Source organism: Poromitra crassiceps, assembly GCF_964638095.1.
Source record: "Poromitra crassiceps genome assembly, chromosome: 7".
NCBI lineage: Eukaryota > Metazoa > Chordata > Actinopteri > Beryciformes > Melamphaidae > Poromitra > Poromitra crassiceps.
Window position 1 is genome coordinate 48,801,926 of NC_139628.1, and position 23,829 is coordinate 48,825,754.

A 23,829-nucleotide genomic window follows, 5' to 3' on the forward strand; every position below is an offset into this window, starting at 1 on the left:
CACATACGCTTTCTTTATTTCATGTTTGGCTTAGCTAATGGTAAACTGTCACTGTAAATATATTTTATAAACTATGATCATTCTGAGTTGCCAATAACCAGTCTTTTAGATCAATAATTTGACGACAGCACACTGGAATGATTTCTCTGCTCAGACCTCTAGAAATGAAGAGGAGTAGAAAAAAATGAATTGATTCAACTCAGGGTCAGGGAGGAAGCTGAATCATATCTGTGATGGCACAGCTCACAAACTGATGCCTTGTTTTGAATAAAAAGCCTAAAAATGTCTAAAGCTAGCAGAAAGAATGTTAGTTATGCAAACTATGCAAATCATGTAAGATTCTTGAATTCATTTTATCGCTTACTCAACCATTGTTGCAAATGTTGACCCAATGCTGTCTCTCTCTCTGTGCTCTCCAGCTGACATCCTCCTCTTCGCCCTGCCCCCCGTCTACGAGAAGAACAAGGTGAGAGCCAGTCCCTCTGCCTAGCCATGACCATTGACTGTATAACAATATGGACATAGCCACCGTGACATCACCCATTGGTTTGTGGACTCTGGTTTTGAAGCCTCGAGTTTGCCATTTTGGCCGTCGCCATCTTTTTTCCAAGACAGATATGCAGCGCCACCTGCTATTGGTCTGTGATCAGCAAGCTCTGTGATCACTGGACGGGTGACCTGTCAATCACGCCCCAAATCATAGTCTGCTTTATCTTCTATTTTACTCTAAATGGGACCATCCATCTTCAACCACTTATCCAGGATGGGGTCGCAGAGGTAGCAGTTCCAGCAGGGGACCCCAAACTCCCCTTTCCTTGGCCACATTAGCCAGCTCTGACTGGGGATCCCGAGGCGTTAACCTAACCTAACCTAACCCAGGCCAGTGTGGAGATATAATCTCTCCAGCTAGCCCTCGGTCTGCCCCGTGGTCTCCTCCCAGCTGGACGTGCTGTAAACACCTCCCTAGAGAGGCGACCAGGTGGCATCCTTACCACACCGATTGAGACCATAAACTCATTAGGAAAGTGTTTACTGATGCCATAACAGTATAATCGGGTGAGGTATATAAAAATTCACCCCCGTACAGTTGTTATGAAGAGTGAAATTAACTATAGACCTGGCTAACGTTGTAGAGTTAACGCCATGTTTATTGAATACCCTATGCTGAGAACAGCGGGAGGAGCACCATGTTTGTGACAATAGAACGATGCGAGAACGATGCGCGATAGAGACCAACACTTTTGTATAAGGCTGTGTAACATGTTTATTTCTGCTGTAAAGTCGGGCATTTTGACATGGGGTCTATGGGGAATTACTTGCTTTTGCAGCCAGCCTCAAGTGGCCCATTTGAGGAACCTCAGTTTTTGGTACTTCCTCGTTGACTTCATATTTCAGCACCGGAGGTTGGGGCTTGGTCATAATGCGTGTATCTGGTGACAAATCCAGTTCCTAGTGAGTCCCAGAGCCGTGTAGATAGAAGAGTCCCGACATCTCCATTCACTCCAATGGACCAGTTTTTTTACTCTCCAGAGTTCCAGGAAGTAAGGTCCTGGATTAAGCAGCACTGTCGAGTTGCAGCAAAATAGACAGTTTGTGTTGTACTCTGAAAGGGTTTTTCATCCCTTGAATCTAATTGTACATCATCAGCTTTATTTTAGCATGCAAAAGTAGCACGAGACCCATTACTGGCTGTTCATTGGCTAATGAGTCTCGCATTTTGCTCCTCCGCTGACGCCACTCTCCCTCTAGAGGGCACTAGTGAGTCCCAAAGTGCTTCCTGTGAGCGACGATAACATCAGCTGTTACTGTGCATACCAATCAGCGAGCAGGGTGACGACAGCCTTTATCAGACACCGGAGGCGTTTTGCATCCCTACCGCGCTACCGCACCACATCACCAGCAGGGATGGGCGTTGTTCATTTTTATTGCTAGCATGAGGTCATGCTAACATGTTAGCTCATAGCCAGGACCCGCTAGTCTGGAATCTGGATAGCAGTATCGATAAGCTCAGACCTTATTGATTTTCGGGTTTTGGGAAGTTTTGTTAATGTTTGCTGTTTTTGCCCTGACTAATGCTGCTGTGCGCTGTCCTCCTGCCCTCCAGACCCAGATCGATCAGTACATCGACGTGGCACGCACCCAAGTCAACACCACAATGGCTAAGTAAGTGCATCTCCGTGGTCAGCTGTGTGTGTCCCAGATATACCGTATCTCCTGTAATACTGGCCCGGGCCTGCAGAGGGCAGGCATTTATTGGAAGTAGTTTTATATTCGAGAAAGGCCCTTATCTCTAATTCCTTGTGTTTCCTTTGTTTGGTTGTTTGTTTGTGGCTCATATTTTAGTACAAACCCTGCTTTGGGTTTGTTAGTTTTGTTTGTTTGTTTGTTTTTTTATGCAATGCATTACAATAATCACCGTAATTGACAACGATGGCATGCTCCAGAGACAACCGCCGGCCGAGCGGGGTTCTGGTTAGCCCTCTGCTAACCTTAATGGGGATAAATAATTGAATATTGTTTTTTTCCCCGGGCTGTATTTGGGGCCCGCCTTCATTTGTTCGTGTGGATCACACCCGCGGCCATTAGACCATGCCCCCGGCCATCATCAGAGACCTGGCTTTTAATTGACTCCCACACAGTCTCTATTAGAGAAAATACATGAATCATCATTATGCTTTTCCGCGTAAATCCAGTCTCGCTCGTGAGAACAGAGGTTTGCGTTTTCTTACCTTTTACCTTCTTTCTTTGTCTCTCTGTCCGTTTCCTCCTCCCAGGTTGCAAGAGAAGCTTCCTGGAGCTGTGAAGCGCAGCAAAACCGAGTGATCTGCCTCCACTCCCCCACCCACCCACCCACCAAAACCTCACCATCTTCCCTCTCCCAACCCCCTCCACCCCACCCCATCTACCAACCAACCAACCAACCAACCGTGTTACTACTACTACCACCCACCCTACCGCACTGAACCAGCTAGGTAGACAAACAACTACTCGATATTCAATGTAAAAACGACGAACTACTGCACAGCTTAACTTCCGAGCATTATAGAGAAAAAAAAGACGTATCCTGTGCGGACAGGAAGCAGCGTCGCTAGCGGAGGAAGTGATGTAACATCGCGACAGGAAAGGGGTGGAGTGAACTAGACTGAATCTATGACCTGGTTTTGGTAGTGTGCAGCGAACGGATGGCGGGTGAGCTTTTGAGCTTTTACATTTGAGGGTGGCTGTTAGCAACAACAACAACAAAGCAAATGTCTGTACTTTTAACACATTTCGCTGAAGGTTAACTGATGAAACGAATAAAGAATAAAAAAAATAGGAAAATGTTTAAAGAAGCTTTTTCGCGTGTCATTTTTGCCTGCCGTTTTACTCGCTCTACAGCAGTCGAATAATGAATAGAAAGAAAGAAAGAAACAAAGGTAGTAATGGGATTTCTGTTACTGATTGGCCTGTTTTTGAGTTGTTTTTTGTTCACCTTAAAGGCACTTATGTATGTAAGTTTCTGCAATGCACTGAACCATTTTTTGTTGGTTTTTAAAAACCCACGAGGCAGGTTGAAAAAAGGATTGAACACTGAGCCAGCTGTGATAATTTGGTCTAGTTCACCCTGTTTTTGATTTGATGCATTTTTTTAATGTTATTCTCTATGTATATACACCTTTAAAGACAACAGGCACTCTCTCTCTCTCTCTGCTGTATGGAAACCAGTTAGCCTCGCTTTTTATATCAACAGAAACGTTGCCCCCACTACTTAAACAGCAGTCGCAAACTCATTTTTTGTCACACCTGTTCAAGTCACAAAGTGTCGAAAAACCCTCACGTTCACTTGTAAATTTTGATTCTATTCATCACTACTCTTATTACTACTTAGAACTTTTGCGCGCTCATTTCTAGGGTGGAGACGATGCGCCGCGGGCTCACTTTTCTTTTGGGGTGTGACCGGAGTTTCTCTGGCTCGAGCGAATTTTGGCTCCAGAGTGCCAGTTCAAGTCACAAAATGTGGGGAAAACCCTCACGTTCACTTGTAAATTTTGATTCTTATCGTCATTACTCTTAATACTATTATTGATATGGATATTACTTATAGGATGGCTGCTTTGAACTCCCTACTAGCTTGACAACAGCATCATAAGAGCTGCGTAAAGCGTTAGCCTCGCGGCCTCTGGCAGCCTGGTGAGAAGTGGATTCCTGGTGGTTTAGCTTAGCAGGTTCATAGTAAGAGGAGGGGACAGGAAGGTGGAAGCGGTCCCCCGAGTGGTTATTATAGAGGTCTTGTTTGTTAATCTGTTCGTTTTTCTTTGAATGCCGTCAAGCGCATGTCATAGCGTAAGCTGGAAACAGATTCTTCACCCTTTATATAGGCTGTATCATATTCTTGACCCTGATTTTGTTTAGTTTTTTTGGTTTGTTTATAAGATGATTATTACTTGTGATTGTTATGATGGTGTTTTTGAATCCAATAAAAAAAAAAGTCATATTTTAGCACAACTGCTACATCTCTCTACATGTTGGGATTTCTACATAAGCAACTGAAGTGATGGGCACAGCGTTGCCGTTTCATTTCACCGTGCCCCCCCCCCGCCATAACCCCCCGCCCCCCAATAATGATTGGCCGGTTTCCGCCGCCTCTCGATGCAGTAACCATGACGACTTCTCCATCTGCCCAATGTTTTCTCTGCTGCAACGTCGGCCCGACATTCCTCCCCGTGCACACCATCCACTGTTTTGTTGTTGTTTTTTTGCATTTTTTAACTGTCCGCTGTGCTTGGAGGTGAGCCTCAGAGGTCTGGCAGCAATGCTTTGCTGATTCCGTGCACACGGTGTCTTAATGAGCTCAACAGTGACTGCCTACTTTTTCATGGTTCCGGTTCCAGGAACATTTTGATTCTGAGCACTCACAAAAAGAGGAAAACTTTGCCCCCTTTCAGTTTCCCATCCCCGAATCAAATGTTTTATGGTCACGATTCATCTCGTAGATGAGTGTTTTCTGAAACGTCAAGCGATGGAGTAATGAATAGGAACTTCACTTCCTGGAAGCGGAGCAGCTCAGAAGTGGGCGGTCACTGGTTGAGCTCTATGGACCCATTTCACAGCAACCCTTTTGAGGTGGTAAACGCAGGAAGTAAAGCAGCTGTACGCTAATACCATTAATTATGCTTCCATTCTGTTTTAGGTGTTCCAGTGCCAGGTGCCCTCAATAATGCTAATGATTACACCTGCGTTACTTCCTGCTTTACCACCTCGAAAAGGTTGCTGTGAAATGAGCCTATAGCAGACTCAAGCCACTGGATTCACAGACTTGTCGCTTCAAGCTACAATATGCAACTTGTCTCCTCAGTCCCGCTCTCCTCCCCCCTCAGCTGGTCAAGGCCTCGCCCCTACACCTATCACTCATCTTTATGAGCTGGCATCCACTGTAGCCTGAGGCGGAGGTAGCCATCACTAACCAGCTGTAAAGAAGAAGCAGATGGCGAACTCAACCGATCTGATATATATATGTGTGTATATATATATATATGTGTGTGTGTGTACACATATACATGTACACATATACATACATGAGCTCATGATATTTCTAGTATATATTAGATATGTATATATATGTGTGTGTGTACACATATACATGTACACATATACATACATGAGCTATATATGTATATATATACAGTATATATATATATATATACACGGTATATTCTATTTATTTTTATGTTTTAGTTGGAAAGACTGCGTTGTGTTCATGAAAGAGCTCAACCCCACCCAAGCAGTGTTTGTTCACACACTGCCAACCACACACATCCAGCTCAATGCATCTTACTAACATGTCAGGTGACCTCACCTCAGAAGTGTGTGTGTTACGAAAGCACCGCCTCTCAGTGAAGCCTTTGTGCAGCAATGGCCATGTGACGTTACAGTATGCAACGTATGTTTGAAATAGATCACTCCTTACAAACCTCTTAAGATGCAGCATTGTAGTTATGTTTGAAATAGATCATTCTTACAAACCTTTAAGATGCAGCATCGTAGTTGGCTTATCGCTCAAGAGTGTAATAATTTATATATCAAATTAATCCACATGCACATTTCTAACCCGTTCTCGTCGCAGCATGTTGCTTTTTCTCCTTTTTCCGTTTGTCCCTCTGTGTTTTTCGTCGGGGATGGGAGTGTGGCAGGAGTGTTCTTTTTCTTTCTTTTTTCTTTTGACGTTGGCAAGTCTTTTGTTTTTGCTTTTGACTCGACCTTGTTCACTAACATCACAGCTCTGGTTGTTCTAGCGTTGACTTTAGTTCATATTTTGGAGCTTTTGGGAAAGATGTTACAGAAAAAAAGAAGGAAAAAAAAAGCGTATGTGGTCCCTGTACTGATGTCAAAGTGAAATTAATAAAAACATGTCAAAGGAGCGTGGCCTGATGGTGACTTCTTCACTTATCTGTATATCGATATTATGATTTTTATTTTATTGAATGTATCCTTTATTTAACCAGGAAGGTCCCATTGATGTTTGGGTGGAGAACGGGCCCTTGTGAGCTTATTCTTCAAAAACTATAAACTATTAAAAAAAAACATTCACATTAATTGAGACAGATATACAACGTTGATTGCTGGGTAGTGTTACGTTAGCTTTGAAGGTGTTTATCAATATTAATTTGCCCTCATCTAGGATAACGCCCTCATCTAGGATAACACTTCACGCCAATAAGGACATGCTTGTCTTTATTGGACAGGACACAGGACATGTGTCTTTTTGTCACATGCACACCACAACTCATAAAATACCATAAATGGAAGTAGATCATGTGACAAGTTTGGTAAGTTTAAAAGGGGAAGCTTCTTTGGACTGTTATCAGATGACACAGGCCTTACCAGAGAGTGTGTCGTAATGATGATTTTTAGATAAAGAAACCAAGCTACTTTTTTCTCGTCTCTGCTAGCATTGCAGGTGATTACTAATATGGCCGAACAAGCTGACTAACGTCACGATGCAACACTGTTTGGATCTCACCTGCAATTACCGCTCATCGCCATAGGTGTCGCAAAAGAGAACCAAATGGAAATCTTCGAGATTATCACTTTAATTTCGCTGTGATTTACCTTTAAAAGCCCAGGAAGAGTAGGAGGTGTTACACACCCTGATGATGCTTTAACCAACTTCCAAAATGTGCTGCTGGCATCATTATGGTTCTCATTTATTATGTAGTACTCACATATTTTATTTCGATTTCTTAAATCAATTTAGTGCATTTGTTTCTTAATGGCCTATAATGTACCCAGTCCCCTCCATTAGACTTATTTTAGCCTTGGCCCATGCATTAAGGCTATCTCTTTCCCTGATAGAGGATGAGATTGCTTCATTAAACCACGGGATATCTTTTCCACTGACTCTGAATCTTCTCAGAGGTGCATGCGTATCAATTACAGCCAATAAGATCCAAGTCAACAATATGAGACTAGATATCTTAGATTTTGGATATGGTGATATCTGGCATAGGCAAGTGTTGTCTTTCCCTGGTTTGAAAGGCTGCAGACTGTTCTAGTTCTATTTTCCTTTACCCACTTAGTCATTATATCCACATTACTGATGGTTATTTATCAGAAATCTCATTTTGTAAATATTTTGTGAAAGCACCAATAGTCAGGGAACGATAACATTTTAGTTTAATCTCAATCTTTTTTTAATAAAAGTAAATTAGTAAGTACATTAAAGTAAAATATTAAGGTAAATTAATAAAAGGGCTTGTGACATCTGGCTTTGACTTACAACTGAACATTTAGCCCACTTTGTAGAAAATACAGAGATATATATCATGTATCACCATCCAGCCCAGCCCTAATTTATATGCCACTTTAGGGCTTTTAAAATTAGCAGAAAAACATCCTCAGCATATTTTTCCCTTACAGAGGGATTGAGGATTAAAATATGCATCAAGCTGAACTATCTTCCAATAAGATTTGACTTGAGTTCATGGTCTGTTGTAGATGAGGGAATGGTGTTTTAGCGCAGAGGATCATAGCTTTCTAATTTTAGATGGGGCTAGCATACTGAAGTCATGAAGTATTAAAAGTCAAATGCACACTTGCCAATTTAGAGCATGTGTGTTATTACAGGGGTTAGGGTTGTAACAGATAGAGTCCATGGTCATAAATATGGAATTAACCCATTGATACCTGATGCAGCATGTGCGTGTATGTCCCTCATTTGTGTGCGTATCCCTTTAAGACCGCGTTAACGCGGTTCGCAGTCTTAAAGGGATACACACACAAATGCTGCATCAGGTATCAATGGGTTAAGTGTGACAAAGTGGGAATTGCTGCAGAACAGCAGAAGAGAAGTGAGGAGGGAGATCCCCCCCTTTACTGTAAACTGTACTGTACACACTGCACAGACATGTTTAACTTTTGGTCCAATATTTGACCAATCTCAAAGAAGATTATTGACATAATTCTCAGCACTATGTGGCCAATTTGCCTGTTAGGTTATCCCAGTCGTAGCTCCACCTGGGGAGTTGCTCTGCCGATCTGGGGAGTGGTAGACTAGCACATGCTTCCTCCGATACATGTGCAGTCGCCAGCCGCTTCTTTTCCCCTGCGTGTGGGAGGATCATGCCATTCCCCCCAGTTCGTTCTTTCTTTTTGGAATGCCTTTAGCTGTAAGTGTACCAAATTATGCTTTTATCACAAAATGCACAATTGTTATGGAAATTTTAGCTAAGCTGCCCTGTAGCACCCATTATCCTAATGTAATAATTTACAAGTGTTTTTGGAGCCATCAATCCCTCTTCCCAGCTCACATGAATGATGGAATTCAATATGATGCCATTTCTTTAGAATATGTGCACCGTACCCTTCAGAGATTGTTTAATATTATATGCTGCCCTCCTATCCTGTATTCTAACACTACAAATATATTTTTGTACACATAGGCTAAATTTACAAACCAATATAATATATATACTTTTTCAGCTTGTGGTGCTCAAAGCACCAAAAAAATACATTTGAAACATAAAACTACAGCTAGCAGAAGCTAGAGCAGCAGGCTAGCAGAAGTTAGAGCAGCAGCTAGGTAGCAGGTAGCGGGTGTAGTTTTTGTAGTATTTTGTCAAAATTAATTAGTTCCTCGATGAAACTACTCACAAGGTCTGTGGATTGTCTGGAGTAACAGTCATGATTTCTGAAAAGACATTGCGGTTGAATTTTTTTTATGTATTTTTTTGGCGCTTAAGTGCCAGTTCCATTGTGTTGGAGAGAAGGCAGAAATCTCTAGGGCCGATAACTCCAGAACTGAGGCAACTAACACAAAACGATCTAGATGATGAAATAGCACTATGGTGAGATGAAAAATATGTCATTTGGATTTTAGGTTGGGCTGTCCCTTTAATTAGTGGAGTGAATTGCTGAGGTTTGGGTCACAACTGAAATCCACCAACAGAGGGCATTCTTCTTTCTGTAAATAACAAAGCAGGCAGCCACGTGGTGCTGTCCATTATTTAATACAAGGATGGTGGAGGTGAGAATGCATATCTGTAGACATGTTGAGCAGGTGAGAGGTGAGTGCACCAGATGGAAGGAAAGCCCCCCACATACGCATACAGTACAAATACACACACAAGCAAATGCATCATAACTATTTTTTTTAGCATTCATTTCGCTGTAACCGACTTCATTTTTAAATAATTAAGTGCTATGTCAAAAGAGCAATGTGGGGAGGGGGGATATCAAAAGTTCACTTTGGGGCGCGCGTGTAAATTCTGGTCATTCTTCAGTTAATAGTCTAGAGCTATTATGACGCTTGCATCTAATATCTTTCGAAATGTCAACGGTCTACTGAAAGAAGATTACTGATCAAATGAATAGCGATGGAAACTGAGAATCCCTGAGTTGTGCGGTGCGCGTTGCAGGTGGACAAGTGTTCTCTTTCATGTCAAGACTATCTCTCCCCTCTACATATTCTATGTATTATGGCATAGGTATTATGGCATAGGGGAGGCCACCTACTGATTACCACAGGTGATATGTCATAATCCACGTCGTCAGCTGACCCTAATCAGGGACAGTCCCATACTACATAGTATATGTAGAGGGGAGAGATAGTCTCTCCACTCAGTGAACCTGGGTTACAACGTAACCAACCAACATTATGGCAGAACAAGTTATTTTTCCCACAGTCGGCTGTAATCTTTTCTTCAACTTATTCAGTTGCATAAACTTTGTACAATGAGTGAGATGGTGAAATATAGAAACAAAGCTAGAGAACATGATTAAAAAATGCAAAAAGTCCAAGCGTTGTTTTTTTGAATGAAGTAGAAAACTGGGCGTAATTACAAACTTGTTTTGTAGAAACCAGGACACGTACTGTAAAAGTGCTTGTAAAAAGGAAAAATAATTATAATTTTCCACATATTTACAGAGATTCTTTTTTTGTGCAGCTTTCAGCCAAGATGGGTTCTGGATAGTGGGACTGGATGCAGGCCGGTGTATAACACACTGGCTGACGGAGAGATAACATATCTCATTGTAATGGATGAAACAGAAGTGGAGGCCATTTCCTCCATTGTAAACAAGGAATTAAATAACAAGACTAGAGAAAGTTGAAATCACGGACTGCACTGTGGCATTCATTGTCTTGAGCAATAACTTCAAACAGTCTCATTCGATTAGCTGTAAACAGGGAAAGCTATAGGATTTAGTACATTTTTGGGACAAAGTGCTGCGTTGTCGTAAAACTAATTCACGTCGGCCTTGCCGAAGCCTCTTGTTCTAACTTCCTGAGAACGTAAGACTCTGGCCCTGGCCAGAAACTCGGCCCCTGGACTCCTTTCTGGATCTGGGAACATAAATCGGTAGACAGGAAATACTGTATGAACACAGATATTGTTATATAAATTATGTTGTTTTTAAAAATGTTATTGTGGGGGGGGGGGGGGTCCAAGAACACATTTATGGTCATAACATTATATTTCTTGACCTCCGACAGCACCTGTGGTCCTTTGGGGGAAAACCTGAAGCGCTGCCGGTTTCTTCTCCAGGTAGGCTTCAGATCTACTGTCACTTCGGCCAGTGCCTCAGTGGCAACTCTTGGATCCAGATGTGCGAAACAAAGTCCAGGGTCATTCCTGAACAGGAGCCATGGGAGGAGGGAGCGACAGAGGGGGAGCCCTTTCTAACTGAAGGTGTGCCGGGGTCTGGCCCTGCTCTGTGTGTCCATGGTCCTGGGAGGAGTGGAGGAAGTGCAGGGCGCTCTGCTTATAGCTCAGCGGAGCCTGTGGCTTCTCCTCGGGCTGTGCACGCATCTGGCCCTGCTCTGTGTGTCCGTAGTCCTGGGAGGAGTGGAGGAACTGCAGGGCGGTCTGGTTGTAGCTTAGCGGGGCTTGCTGCTCCTCCCCGGGCTGTGCGGGGGTCTGTCCCTGTTCTGTGTGTCCGTGGTTCTGGGAGGAGGAGCAGTCCTCAGAGTGGAGGAAGTGCGGGGCGGTCTGGTTCTCTTCGGGCTGTGCGAGGGTCTGTCCCTGCTCTGTATGTCCATGGTTCTGGGAGGAGGAGCAGTCCTCAGAGTGGAGGAAGTGCGGGGCGGTCTGGTTGTAGCTCAGCAGGACCTGCTGCTTCTCCTCTGGGCCGTATTGCAGGGAGTGCGGGTGGACCTGCTGGATGTGTCGCTTGATGGTGGAGACCTTCAGCGTGGCCAGGGTTGCTCTGCACACCATGCAGATCAGGCCGTGCCTCCCACAGTCGTAGTCCATCAGGTACTCCATACGCCAGCGCAACTGGTAGTTCCTCCGCTGGTCCTTGCCGGGGTAGTGGCTGTGGCGGGAGGGTGCAGTGCCTTTCTCTCCGTCTTCGCCTTCCTCCTTCTTCACGGTTTTGTTGGGCGTGCCAGCTTCAGCTGAGATGGTGTCGCTCAGCTCTCCTGCAGTAATTAGGCCGACTCCTTTGCTTGGATCGATCTCTGCAAAGTAGAAAGTGAGTGTGAGGAGGGTATTGTTCAACTACGTACTGTAAAACTCCCTTCGTCTCTAATTCTTGTCTGTTTATCGTTACGTTCATGAGGGCTGTCCGTTGTGTTTTTCCTTTCTTCTCTGATATGGAGCATTGGTTTATCATATAAGAATGACTGCAGCTTATGCTCTATTAATACGGTGTCTGATAAAGACTGCATATCCCATGTTGCATGGACCGGAGTTTTCTGGGGTGTGATGTCATTTCCTGCCGACAAGTGTTTGTGGCAGGAGTTAGCTGATTGATAACAAGATGCACCCGGGGACGCCCAGTAGCAAGAGAACAAACAGAGATGTGGGTTACAGTAGCAATGGGCTAACAAACAACAACACACGGCTAACAAACAGAGCCGGATAATACAGACAGCCTGGACAGTGGACAGAAAAAGCTGTTTTATCATCACACATCGCAGCCAACTGGACATTCATTCACTCATTCAAGGATTCGCATCACTACTGCGTTTCTGCAAGGACTGGCTAACTGATATGGGCAGGGCACAGGCGGTTAGTTTACATTTAGCAGCATGCATGTATGATGAACGCACCACCAAGGACCACATTCTAGTTAGGACTACCCAACGCAGACTTAAACCTTTCCATTCACCTACAAACCAACCTTCAACTACACAGCTGATCAAAGGACGGGGACTAGTAGCTACTGAGGACACTCCAACTGAGCACTTGGACACTCCAAAGTATCCCAGCAGTGGCTACTAGAGGGTGAGCTAAACTAATCATTCTTACATGTAAATCAACGCTCCAGCCTCTGTCCTTCTTTTCAAGTTGATATTCTGATTGAAATACGATCTCCAGTAGGAATATTATACGATATATTATTATAGATATTGCTTATGCTAATGTGCAGGAATAGCATGGATGATTTGGGACATCACAGGATTATGCCTGGATGCTAGCTGTTAAATAGGCAAACCATAATAGTAAATATGACCGCTTACAGACCCTGTTGCGACGACCAAGAATATGACATTACCAAGAATGAATAATAGACAAAGCTGCCCACTTCTATCACAAACAACTCTCTCAAATTGTTTTGATCTTTAAAACTGTACTATAATATAAGCAAGATTTTTTTTTATCATTTTTATCAAAGTTGGGGTTGAACAGAGAAGAGCCTCTCCATCCCCACTACAAGACGCTGTAGATTCACCCTATTTGCCAAAGTGAAATTCTAGAGTGAGGTGTGGACATTGGTAAGAAATCTCCTGAGGGCATGAGAAGTCACGAATAGCGAGCCAAAGTCACGCCAACTTCCGGTTTAGGCATCCGCACCACAGCCGTTCTTTCCCCCCCCCCCCCCCCCCATCTACATTTCGTAAAATGCTTATAAAATAGTTTGACTTGGTCAAACCAAACGATTCAGCGATATTTGGAATCACGAGAGACCGTCGAACATTTCACTTGGACCAAAACTTAATGGTCTCTCGTGATTTCAAATGTAGCTGAATCGTTTGGTTTGACCAAGTAAAACTATTTTATAAGCATTTTATGAAATGTAGATGGGGGGGGGGGGGGGGAAAGAATGGTGGACGAATGGCTCTGGTGCAGACGCCTAAACCAGAAGTGGGCATGACTTCGGCTCTCTATTGAAACTTAAGAGCGAAATCTAAAAGTGTCACCTTAACAGCAGTGAGCAAGTGCTCCGTCCAGAGGAAGCTGGACTCACCAGTCACCAGTGATCACCTGTGTGGTAAATGGGTTAACATATCAACTTGAAATGTACTTACATTTGCGCATGTGCTATGCTAACTCGCTAGCTAATGTTGGCAACTATCACAGACATAACATTGGCTGAATGGTATTTGACATTGGGCAAAGCAAAGCTCATGGACACCCATCTTTCTTCCCTGGCTTTTCCAAGTTGGACCACTGGAATGAACCGAGGTTGGAATTACAACCTACAATTTAGGAATTTCAAACTTTCGACTTCGAATGGAATGCAACACAAGAAAGGGAAATTTAGGTCTGAGGAGAGCGCAGTTTACTGAAATCATGTAAAATTTCTTGGTGGTATAGTTCTCAAAATCCAAACAGTTAGCTCTCAGTACCATTTGGGGGTGCCAACGTGCAAAATTAAGTCCAGACTCTCACAGCCCCCAGGCGGTATTTCCACAGTGGCTACTGGCTAGTAGTACCTCACCTTCTTTAATTTGTGTGCCTTTAGTGGGATCATCTTTGGTCCAGGCTGCGGCCATAGCTTCCCTGTCCTGCCTGCTCAGGGTGGTCGTCTCAGGGTGGCACTCCTGGATGTGGCGCCGGAAGCTGCTGACCTTGGTCTCCGGCAGCACCTGAGAACACACCATGCAGAATGTGCCCCGGCCCGGAGGTCCGTACGCCACCAGGTAGTCGAGGCGGAGCCGCCACGGGTCGCCCCCGCGCAGTCGCCTCTTCTTAGGCTTCTTGAGAGGCTTGGGTCCCTGTTGCGGAGGGGCGACGTCGCCGTCCTCGCCAATAAGACAAGTGTCCTGAGTTAAAGCCGCCGGGTACAGGTCAGCGTGGATCTGGACGGCCTCCACGTCCTGATGAAAGAGGTCCAGCCTGCCATCTTTGGTGTTGGACTCCACTTTGATGAAGTCGTCCGACTCTTCTGATATGGGGCGGGGGAGCAATCAAAAACACAATGAATACAAGTCTCTAAAATGTCAGAAACAAGCTTTAATTTCATAGCCATTCTTTTGTAAAGTTAAAGCGATGGTTCAGATTTTTGGAAGAGGGCTAAATAATGCTTCTAACATAGGTTAAATTTGGGCGAGGGGTTGACCCTTGACCTCTCAGCTCAATTTATCTGAATGAAGATTTGTTCAATGGGTATCCACGAGTCTGCCCTTTACAGATAAGGTAGCATTTTTCACAGCCTAGCATTAATAGCTTGTGGATTGATTTCTTCTGTTCTTCTGATTGATTTCTGATCATCACATTTTGTCTCAACAAATGTGTTATGCATGCAAATACTTCTGATGAGTAAGTGGGGAGAAAATGTTGGCAATCAGCTTTTGGGTATTTTGCCAAAATGTTTTTGTAGGTGGATGGGTTATTAATTTCCCTTATGCCCAAGTTCACAAAAATATATAATATAAAAAAACATACATCAACTTAGTCTTGTGTGTTGATCAGAGTTGTGATGAAAGGGTTGGGTGGGCCCCGGATGATTTTCAGATTTCAAAGTGGGCCGCGGCATTCTTAAGTTTGGGAACCCCTTGTCTACTACAACATCAACAACACATTTGGTCTAAACCTGCTCAGAGTTCTATGGGCAGGTACTGAAAAACAAGAGCCTGCTGTAGAAGATCCAAGGCTTAAGGTAAGCCTATAAATTGGCATAAGCAGATGGCAGGCTAGGCAGTGCATCCCAAGCAGAAGCAGTGTGTACTAGCTGTAGGGCATCATCTCCCAATACTTTGTACAGCACACAAACTCAAAATGTGAACCTTGAATCGTGAATGAAATGTACTACAGAAAAAGTGAGAAATCAAACCATATGTTGTTATTAAGGTTTTGGAGTTTGCCGTTTTCTGTTTTTATTTTTGGGGGCAGTGGTGGCCTAAAGGTTAGAGAAGCGAGCTTGTGACCGGAAGGTCGTCGGTTCAATCCCTGGGCCCCGTCAGGATCAATCTGGGTGGGGAAAGTGAAAAGGCAGCGCTTGCCCCTCCCTCATTACCACCACTGAGGTGCCCTTGAGCAAGGCCCTTAACCCCAACTGCTCCAGTGGAGCTGATCAGTGGCCAGCAGATCAGACTGTGGTTGTACTGGTCAGCTTCCAGGTATGAATGTGTGTGTGAATGTGAACAGGGCACTCCTGAAAAAGAGAGCATTGCTCTCAGTGACTCCCCCTGTATAAATAAACGTAAAAAAAAATCTTGTCTATGTTTTTATATGCACTGTAAGGCATCCTTGAGTGTCTTGAAAGGCGTCTCCAAATAAAATGTATTCCCATAAAAACAGCCATTTCCTTTGGCACTACATCTGCTCAACTGCCGTATTCCTACGCCTGCCATGCATAACAGTACTACTGCTGAGTGATGCCGTGTGCAGCGGGCGTAGGAATACAGGGGTTCTATGGTTGAGAAGATGTAGTGCCAAAGGAAAGGGCTGTTTGGCGACAACAAGGTAAAGCACTGAAAATGAGTCTGATATTGATTTGTTAGCTGGGCCTTCTTTTAGGTGGCTAAAATACATTTTGCTGATGGCACCGTTCACTGCTCTACTTCCTTGACACAGCTGATCTGTTTATCCACACTGGGAGTGCACTGACCGCAATCTACTGTAGGTAATACGTAATACACTGAGTATCGATAATAACCTCATAGACAACCCCATGTCAAATCATCTGCCCAAGCCTAGTGTTGCATCCCCCCTCTGTCCTCAGCGTGCACCTGAGCCCTGGCCTGCAGGATGCAGTGCTTCTCCTGGGAGCTGTAGACCAGGGAGGAGGGCAGTGATACTCAGCTTGCGGCGCGGGGGCCAGATGCGGCCCGCGATAGGGTGCAGAGTGGCCCCCTGACCATTTTCCAATTCACAATGAAAACTAACGTTAAATAAGTTTGACTGAGCTTTAGCTAAATTGTCAAATATCACCGCCTGTTGCCGCCCAGGCACTTTTGAACTAACTTAACTTCCCTGTGTTTGCATTGTTGCTCTGATTATTGATTATTTGTTTGCATTCTGCTTGGTGGTTCACATTGATGCTGTGTGGGTTCATGACAGAGTCTAACTGTCAGACTCAACTCTGGCTGGCACCCCAAAAACCTACAATCTGCTACAGAAAAATTATTATTATTAATGTTTGTTTATTTGCTATATTAACTATTTTGCAAAAGTGGCCCCCGGGCAAACCAAGTTGAGTATCCCTGGAGTAGGGGTTAGGGTTAGGGTCCTCACCGTGCGTCTGAGCCCAGGCCTGCAGGATGCAGTGCTTCTCCTCGGAGCTGTACACCAGCGAGTAGGGGTGGGTGTCCAGCACATGGCTCTTGATGTGGTCCAGGTGGAGCGAGGGTAGCTGGCCCCCGCACACCATGCACAGCAGGCGGCCCGCCTCCGCCTTGTACTCCATCAGGAACTCCTGGCAGTACGGATGGGGATTATTCATTTTGATATATTGAGATCATTTTCGAGACTGCTTAACGATCCGAGATGGGACAACAATAAATTCTTCTTTTCCCCCCCAAATACTTTATTTTCAACTTTTTGAACAACACACGAACACGACAAACAAACCGGCTCAGACACAGGAAAACAAGAGAAAAGAAAAGAAAGAAAAAAAACACATTATCGACATTCAGTATTACGTCGTGCTACCAGTCGCATAAGGTGCTTATATGCTTGTAAGAGGTATTGTGCCCGGGGATCCCACGCAAGTGGTCTATGAGAAACCAGCCCGGCGAATCACCCGTCACCCCCAACCTCAACGAGGTAGGCTAGAAACAACCTCAACGAGGTAGGCTAGAAACAAACAACCTCAACGAGGTATGCTAGAAACAACCTCAACGAGGTAGGCTAGAAACAAACAACCTCAGCGAGGTAGGCTAGAAACAAACAACCTCAACGAGGTAGGCTAGAAACAACCTCAACGAGGTAGGCTAGAAACAAACAACCTCAACGAGGTAGGCTAGAAACAACCTCAACGAGGTAGGCTAGAAACAAACAACCTCATTTTGAGAAATGATCGATCGATACCAATCGCTACTGGGTCTCGATCAACATCCCTACCTGGCGGAACCAGGCGTGCAGCGAGTCGTTCAGGTAACGCTCCAGGGTACCCGCCGACGGCCCTGGGGGATCCGCCTCTTCATGCTCCGCCTTCACGTGGGTCAGGGGGGCGTTGCCCACCATGGAGGGTGGGGTCAGGCTGGGAGGATGCTGGGGCTGCTGCTGGGGAATCACAGGGTCTAATGGGAACCAAGAAAGTGAGGAATTTAGAAAAACTATGTGAAGGAGCGACCCTGTCGACCCCCCAAAAACGACTCACACTGTACGTTGTTTGTACAAGCAGCTTTCACAACCTGCAGTAATGTTTCAAAGTTAAGCGACCTCTGGTGGCCGTGTAAATAATGACAGTTTGCTCTTCATTGATACAGGATCATGTCGAGGCACAATCCCTTCCTCTCCCATCCCTGGAATATGACATTATCCTCTCCTCCTCCTCCTCACGCAGCAGCAGCATATCAAGAGACAAGCTCATACTGCCACCAAGTGTGAGCTACAGAAAACTACTGGCCCGTCTGAGCTGAGCAGGGCTCACACACCTTCTTAAACATCACATTCAAGGACTTTCCAAGCCCAATTCTCTCAAATTCACAGACGGCATAGTCTGAGACACGGATCAAGATGAATTACTGTTATAAATGGTAAATGGACTGTATTTATAGAGCGCATTTTATATAGTCTATCGACTACCCAAAGCGCTTTTACATGAATACCTCACATTCACCCATTCACACACCGACGGCGTCTGCAGCCTGCTCGTCGCGAGCAGTTAGGGGTTCAGTGTCTTGCTCAAGGCCACTTCGGCACACTGCTGGGAGGAGCCAGCCTCGAACCGGGAACCTTCCGATTCCCAGGCGACGGCTCTACCTCCTGAGCTAATGCCGCCACCTTATAAGAATGTTTATGTTTATAAAGAGAACTAACGGCTTTACAGAACTAAGCTCACAGACGACACTAAAGAAGAGAGAGATGCTTGAAGGTGTCAACACTTCTCAACTGTGCTGTGTTAAACCTATTTACTAGCATGAATTAAAAAATATCAAAAGAACTTCAATTTCTATTCTTACGCAAAATATATAAATTCAACCACTTTCAATGACCCGTGTCTATTTTCAAAAACGTTGAAATTCGTCTCAAATTAACAAACTTTCAATGATTTCAAGGACCCTTGGGAACCCTGGTCTGAGCTTCCCAGTTGAGTACTACCCACCGGCGGGGTGCAGCTTCAGGTCCGGCAGGCCGTCGTCTTCCCCCTGAGGCGAGGGCTCCGCTGCGTCGCCGTACGCCCGCGGCACCCCCTCCGGGCTGAGGTGGCTCTCCTGTGGCGAGGGCCCCGCGCCGGCCCCGTACACCTGTGGCGGCGCCCCCTCCAGGCCGAGGTGGCTCTCCCAGCCCGAGCGGATCACCTCCTTGTCGGCGGCGCTCCACAGCAGGGACTCCGGGTGCTTCTGGCGGATGTGCCTCTTGATGGTGCTGAGCTTGAGCGTGGCCAGCGAGCTGCCGCACACCATGCAGATCATGCCGTGGCGCTGGGATTGAGCGATTGAATTGATTTGACAAATTAATAAATACAATAGACCAATAATTAGACAAAATAATTCATCAGGATATCACAATAAATTCGTAAGACTTATTTCCATCGCGGTCCTGGAGTCTCGGCTGGGATATTGTATAATCATGAAAGATCATAAAAACGTACAAACACGCAAGTTCAGAAACCAGTCCTAGGAAAGATGTTACACTATACTAGCTTACTCGGCATCATTTTTTTTTATGTTTTTGTTAAACGAGCAGATTTAATTTAGTTAGGGATTTTGTTCCACTCCCCCACCGTGTAGAGCCTAGTTCCTCATTGCGCGGCTCGCGAGAAGCTGGCGGCTCTCGAAGGTTTAGTTGGCGGCTCTAAGAAATTGCAACCCCCCCCCCCCCCCCCCCCTTCCCTGCTCTCCCCAAAATTTCAATAAACCTTTATGGCATATTATTACAATACAACAATACTGGTGTTTACAGTAATAGAAGGTGCCAAATCATTCAAAACAATAAGCATTTTGCTTTTAGGAGTATTGTGCCAGCGACGCGTGCAGCGCTGTTCCAAAACGTGTCAGCGTGTGTCGTTGCCTGGGAAACGCACATCCCATAATACAACTGTTCGCATCGCATCCCATAATAGTATGATGATACTTGGGATGCCATTGCGAACATAGATGTGGACAGGTTAGCTAAAACTTTAGCGTCGCCAGCGACGGCCCCCACCGTTGCGGTCGGGGTACGTTTCGAAATCCCTCCAGGCCTGAAAGATTTTCTAGGGAAACTGGTATATGTGTGTGTGTGTGTGTGTGTGTGTGTGTGTGTGTGTGTGTGTGCGTGTGCGCGTGTGTGTGTGTGGAAAACAATAAAACACAAAAAAATGGTAGGCAGATGTGCTTGGTTGGGGTGGCTTTTGGTGTTTCGCGGTAAAAGTGGCTCTCCTATTGACTTTGTCCTGCCAGTGCGGCCCTCATCGAAGAAATAGTGAGGATCACTGGTGTAGAGGAATGTACTTCTCCCAACTTTGCTTTTTTTTGATTGGGTTGTTTCAGGTTCGCTACGGTAGTCCTTGTATTCAGAGTCAGACCACGAGTCCCGGACAAACTGAGAATACCCGGTAATACCTGGGGGTCGAAGTCCATCAGGAACTCACTCCTCCAGTACTCGTGGTAGTAGCGGCGGTGGTCGCGGCCGGGGATGCGGCTGAGGCCCGGCCGCGAGGCGCGGTGCACGCGGGGCTTGCGTCCAGAGGGCCCGGGGACGGGGGACAGGAGCAGCGGTTGGTCGGGCCCCTCGGTGATGCTCCAGTAGCTGGTGCCCGGGGAGCCGGCGGGCGTGACCATGCCCGCCTCCGACTCATCCTTCATGTGGCCGTTGGCGAGACCGTCCTCTTCTGAGGGGAACAGAGAGAAAACAGAGTTGACATTTGGAAGTTGGCAGTTGAGACCAGTTTTTTTACAGAAGTGGCATTATGTGCTCCAGAGTATACCGTCAATCAGATTCAGAATCACTTTTATTGCCACAGTAGGTAATCAACTACATAAGATATGATGTGACTTCATGTAAATATGCAGCATAGCGGTCACATCAATAGTCAGAAAGACAAACACAATACAGAAAGACCATCACAAAAAATAAAGGTGCAGTCCAGTGAGTCCACTATATCTTTAGACCTCTCCTCTTCCCCTACCAACCCTCCCGGTCCCTCAGATCCACCTCAACCGGCCTTCTCTCCACCCCCAAGTCCAACCTCTGCAGTTTCCGTGACAGAGCCTTCTCCAGGGCAGCTCCCAGGCTCTGGAACTCCCTCCAGAGCCTGTTTATTTCTGAGCCACAAATCTTTCTAGCGATGGTATTGGCTCCCTAGAATGTAAACAACAATTTAAAAATCTCTTTACAAAGTGACAATAATATAATTTGGATGGAGGCGGGGCTTGTGAAACTGTGATGGTCACACCGTCTCATTTGTGATTACTGCAGCTATACAGCTGAGCTAATAAAATGCAGCTAATATCACCATTCATTTTTCTGCCCACAATATGTATCATCAATTTGTATTGGGATATATACAATTCTGATACTGATATATTGTCCCATAGCTTTTACGTTTACCACCTTTTCAGGCTGATACAAACTATAATAATATAAAATCAAGAGGACACATCATTGCGACTACTATAAACTAATGCAAGTTATATATACAGTATATATATATAACGCTCCTTTTTATTATTGGATTGATTATTTACTGTTGTTGATTGCGTCTTTGTTGTTCTTGTGCTTTCTTGACATGTTTCTGACATGGTATCTATGTCTGACATATTTTGACATTGGCTTTTTCTTTTGTGTGTTTTTTACTGAGATGTACTGACATTGGCTTCTGCTGTAACACAAGAATTTCCCCCAGGGGATTAATAAAGTACTCTATCTATCTATCTATCTATCTATCTATCTATCTATCTATCTTGTTTTACTTCCAATGTGATAACTGTTTACAAACATGCTCCATAAATAATGGTTATATAGCATGTTAAATAAAATATGATATGCTGTCTTGTTTGTTGTTGTTGTTGTTGTTGTCATTATTATTATTATTATTGTTATTATTATTAATATTATTATTATATTATTGTTATGTGGTGGGCGGCGACTCGTACCGCTGCTGGCCGCTAGGTGTCGCCCGCGTCACGGCCAACAGCTATTGAGCCTTTTGTTTATAGGAGCCAGAGAGACGGAGGGGCCATGCTGCTCATTGTCCCCGCACAGGGATTAACTGGCTGGGCGACAATGGCCGTGGCTGTGACAGCTCTGACAGTGGAAAACACACACAACAATAACAATAACAACAACAGTCTCGCTGTCTTTGTTGTTTGTGTATTTGTTTGTAATACCTCCCAAGTCACGGCTGTCCTCTCGCGTCGCTTCCTCCTCTCCGCTTATGATTAACGAGAGCAGCTCGGGAGCCTGCTGCTCGGCACGGCCACACCGGAGGTCCACGGGCTCCTCACCGTCCATCACGCTGTTTGGAACCCGGCGGCTCCTCACCGTCTACATGTTACAATGTTACAACAGCGGTGAACCGTCAACGCGTTCGACACGCGTCTCGTCTGCCACCAGGCGCCCCGCTTCTACAGCGTGAGGAGCGTGCCCATACCGCTGAGCTGAGCCTGTAATGTCCCCTCATACACACACACAACACACACACACACACACACGGGCTCCAAGTTAACTTTTCCTATCAGAGGACGAGCTGTTCTGTTCGCGGGTCGTGTCGTGTCGTCCTGGAGGTAGTCTCTGCTGTAGGCCTCTCTCATGCATTTGAAGGCTCTTGCTTGTCTTCAGGGTGGGGAGCCGGACTAGGGGCCCCTGGGGCTCCTTAAGGGGCTCCTGGGTAAATTTAAAGAGACAGTAGCGGCGTCGAGCACACGCATGCACGCACACACACACGCACGTACATACATACCATACATACATACATACACACGCACACACACACCCACACACACACCCGGCCGGGGGGCCAGCTGGAGCAGCAGGGGTGATGATGCAGGAGCACAGTGCATTCATTTGTCAGCAGCGGATTGGTTAAAACGATCCAATACACTCACATTAGGGGCCCACAGACCCCCAGCTGTTAAGATTTTTTTTAAATAACTGACACTTAATAACACTTAATATTAAGGTGCACATATTCACCATTAAATAGTTGCAATATGTATTAGCATGCATATTAGTAACATATTGGCTGTTTATTAGTCATTATAAAAGCACTTATTAATGAATAACCTCAACATCCTAATCAATACCGACTGCATAGGAAGGAAGTTGTACATGAATTAGGATCTTAATATGCTTTAGTGGTACTACCACCTTATAACGCCTATATTGACGGTGTGTCTAGACAACACTGTAGACCAGTGGTTCCCAACCTTGGGGTCACGACCCTAAGTGGGTCAAGACATCGCCTCATGCTGGTTCAAGGTTAGGGTTAGGAAAGGAAAGCCACTTGGTTGCAGGGTTTGGATATAGAAACCCAGGAGAACGGGAGCCCAACCAGGGGGCTGGGTCACACGCCTTGGTCGGTAGTCGACATGGCGGGGAAGCCCCGGCCTCTTGGGGCATTCCTTTTGTACTGGGAATTGGGGATTTCACGGGTCAAAGGTCAGGAACGTCCCCCGTGATGTCACCTGCCATCGGATTTCCTCCACTGATCTCCGGGGGGGCCTCACCAGCCCCGACCTCAAAATCCAAGATGGCAGCTCCATGCTTCAACAGTAGTTAAAGTTGTAGTATGCTGAGGATGTTTTATGAGTCTGTGGTGGCCAGCGCCTTCCTGTTTGCTGTCATGTGCTGTGGCAGCAGGCTGAGGGCAGCAGACGCCAACAGACTCAACCAACTGATCCGCAAGGCCAGGGAAGTCTGACCACAATGTCAGAGAGAAGGATGTTGTCCAACTTACGTTCCATCATGGACAACGTCTCCCAGCCTTTCATAATGTTTGCTGTTTATATTTTTCCATGCCTGAGTGCGAGCAACTGTAGCATGACTCAATTTCCCCTCGGGGATCAATAAAGTTATTCTGATTCTGATTCTGATT

General features: G+C 45.3%; 2 protein-coding genes across 3 annotated transcripts in view; one reads left to right on the forward strand and one right to left on the reverse strand.

Moving 5' to 3' along the window:
- LOC310779930 (reticulon-3-B-like) overlaps positions 1 to 6,398 on the forward strand; it is a 54,358-nt gene extending 47,960 nt beyond the window's left edge. For both annotated transcript variants that reach the window (XM_083640450.1, XM_083640451.1), the window contains 3 exons: positions 420 to 466; positions 2,105 to 2,163; positions 2,775 to 6,398. In XM_083640450.1, coding sequence (XP_083496576.1) covers positions 420 to 466; positions 2,105 to 2,163; positions 2,775 to 2,823 — 155 coding nt within the window. In that variant the 3' untranslated portion in view covers positions 2,824 to 6,398. The remainder of the gene's footprint in view (positions 1 to 419; positions 467 to 2,104; positions 2,164 to 2,774) is intronic.
- A 4,704-nt stretch (positions 6,399 to 11,102) lies between these two features.
- On the reverse strand, positions 11,103 to 22,247 carry zfta (zinc finger translocation associated; the record flags this gene model as incomplete). The annotated part of the gene is made up of 7 exons (XM_083640179.1): positions 11,103 to 11,935; positions 14,143 to 14,589; positions 16,881 to 17,061; positions 17,709 to 17,887; positions 18,985 to 19,234; positions 20,357 to 20,625; positions 22,124 to 22,247. 7 exons carry the CDS (start codon positions 22,245 to 22,247, stop codon positions 11,103 to 11,105), a joined length of 2,283 nt encoding a protein of 760 aa, XP_083496305.1.
- Positions 22,248 to 23,829: the final 1,582 nt, after the last annotated feature.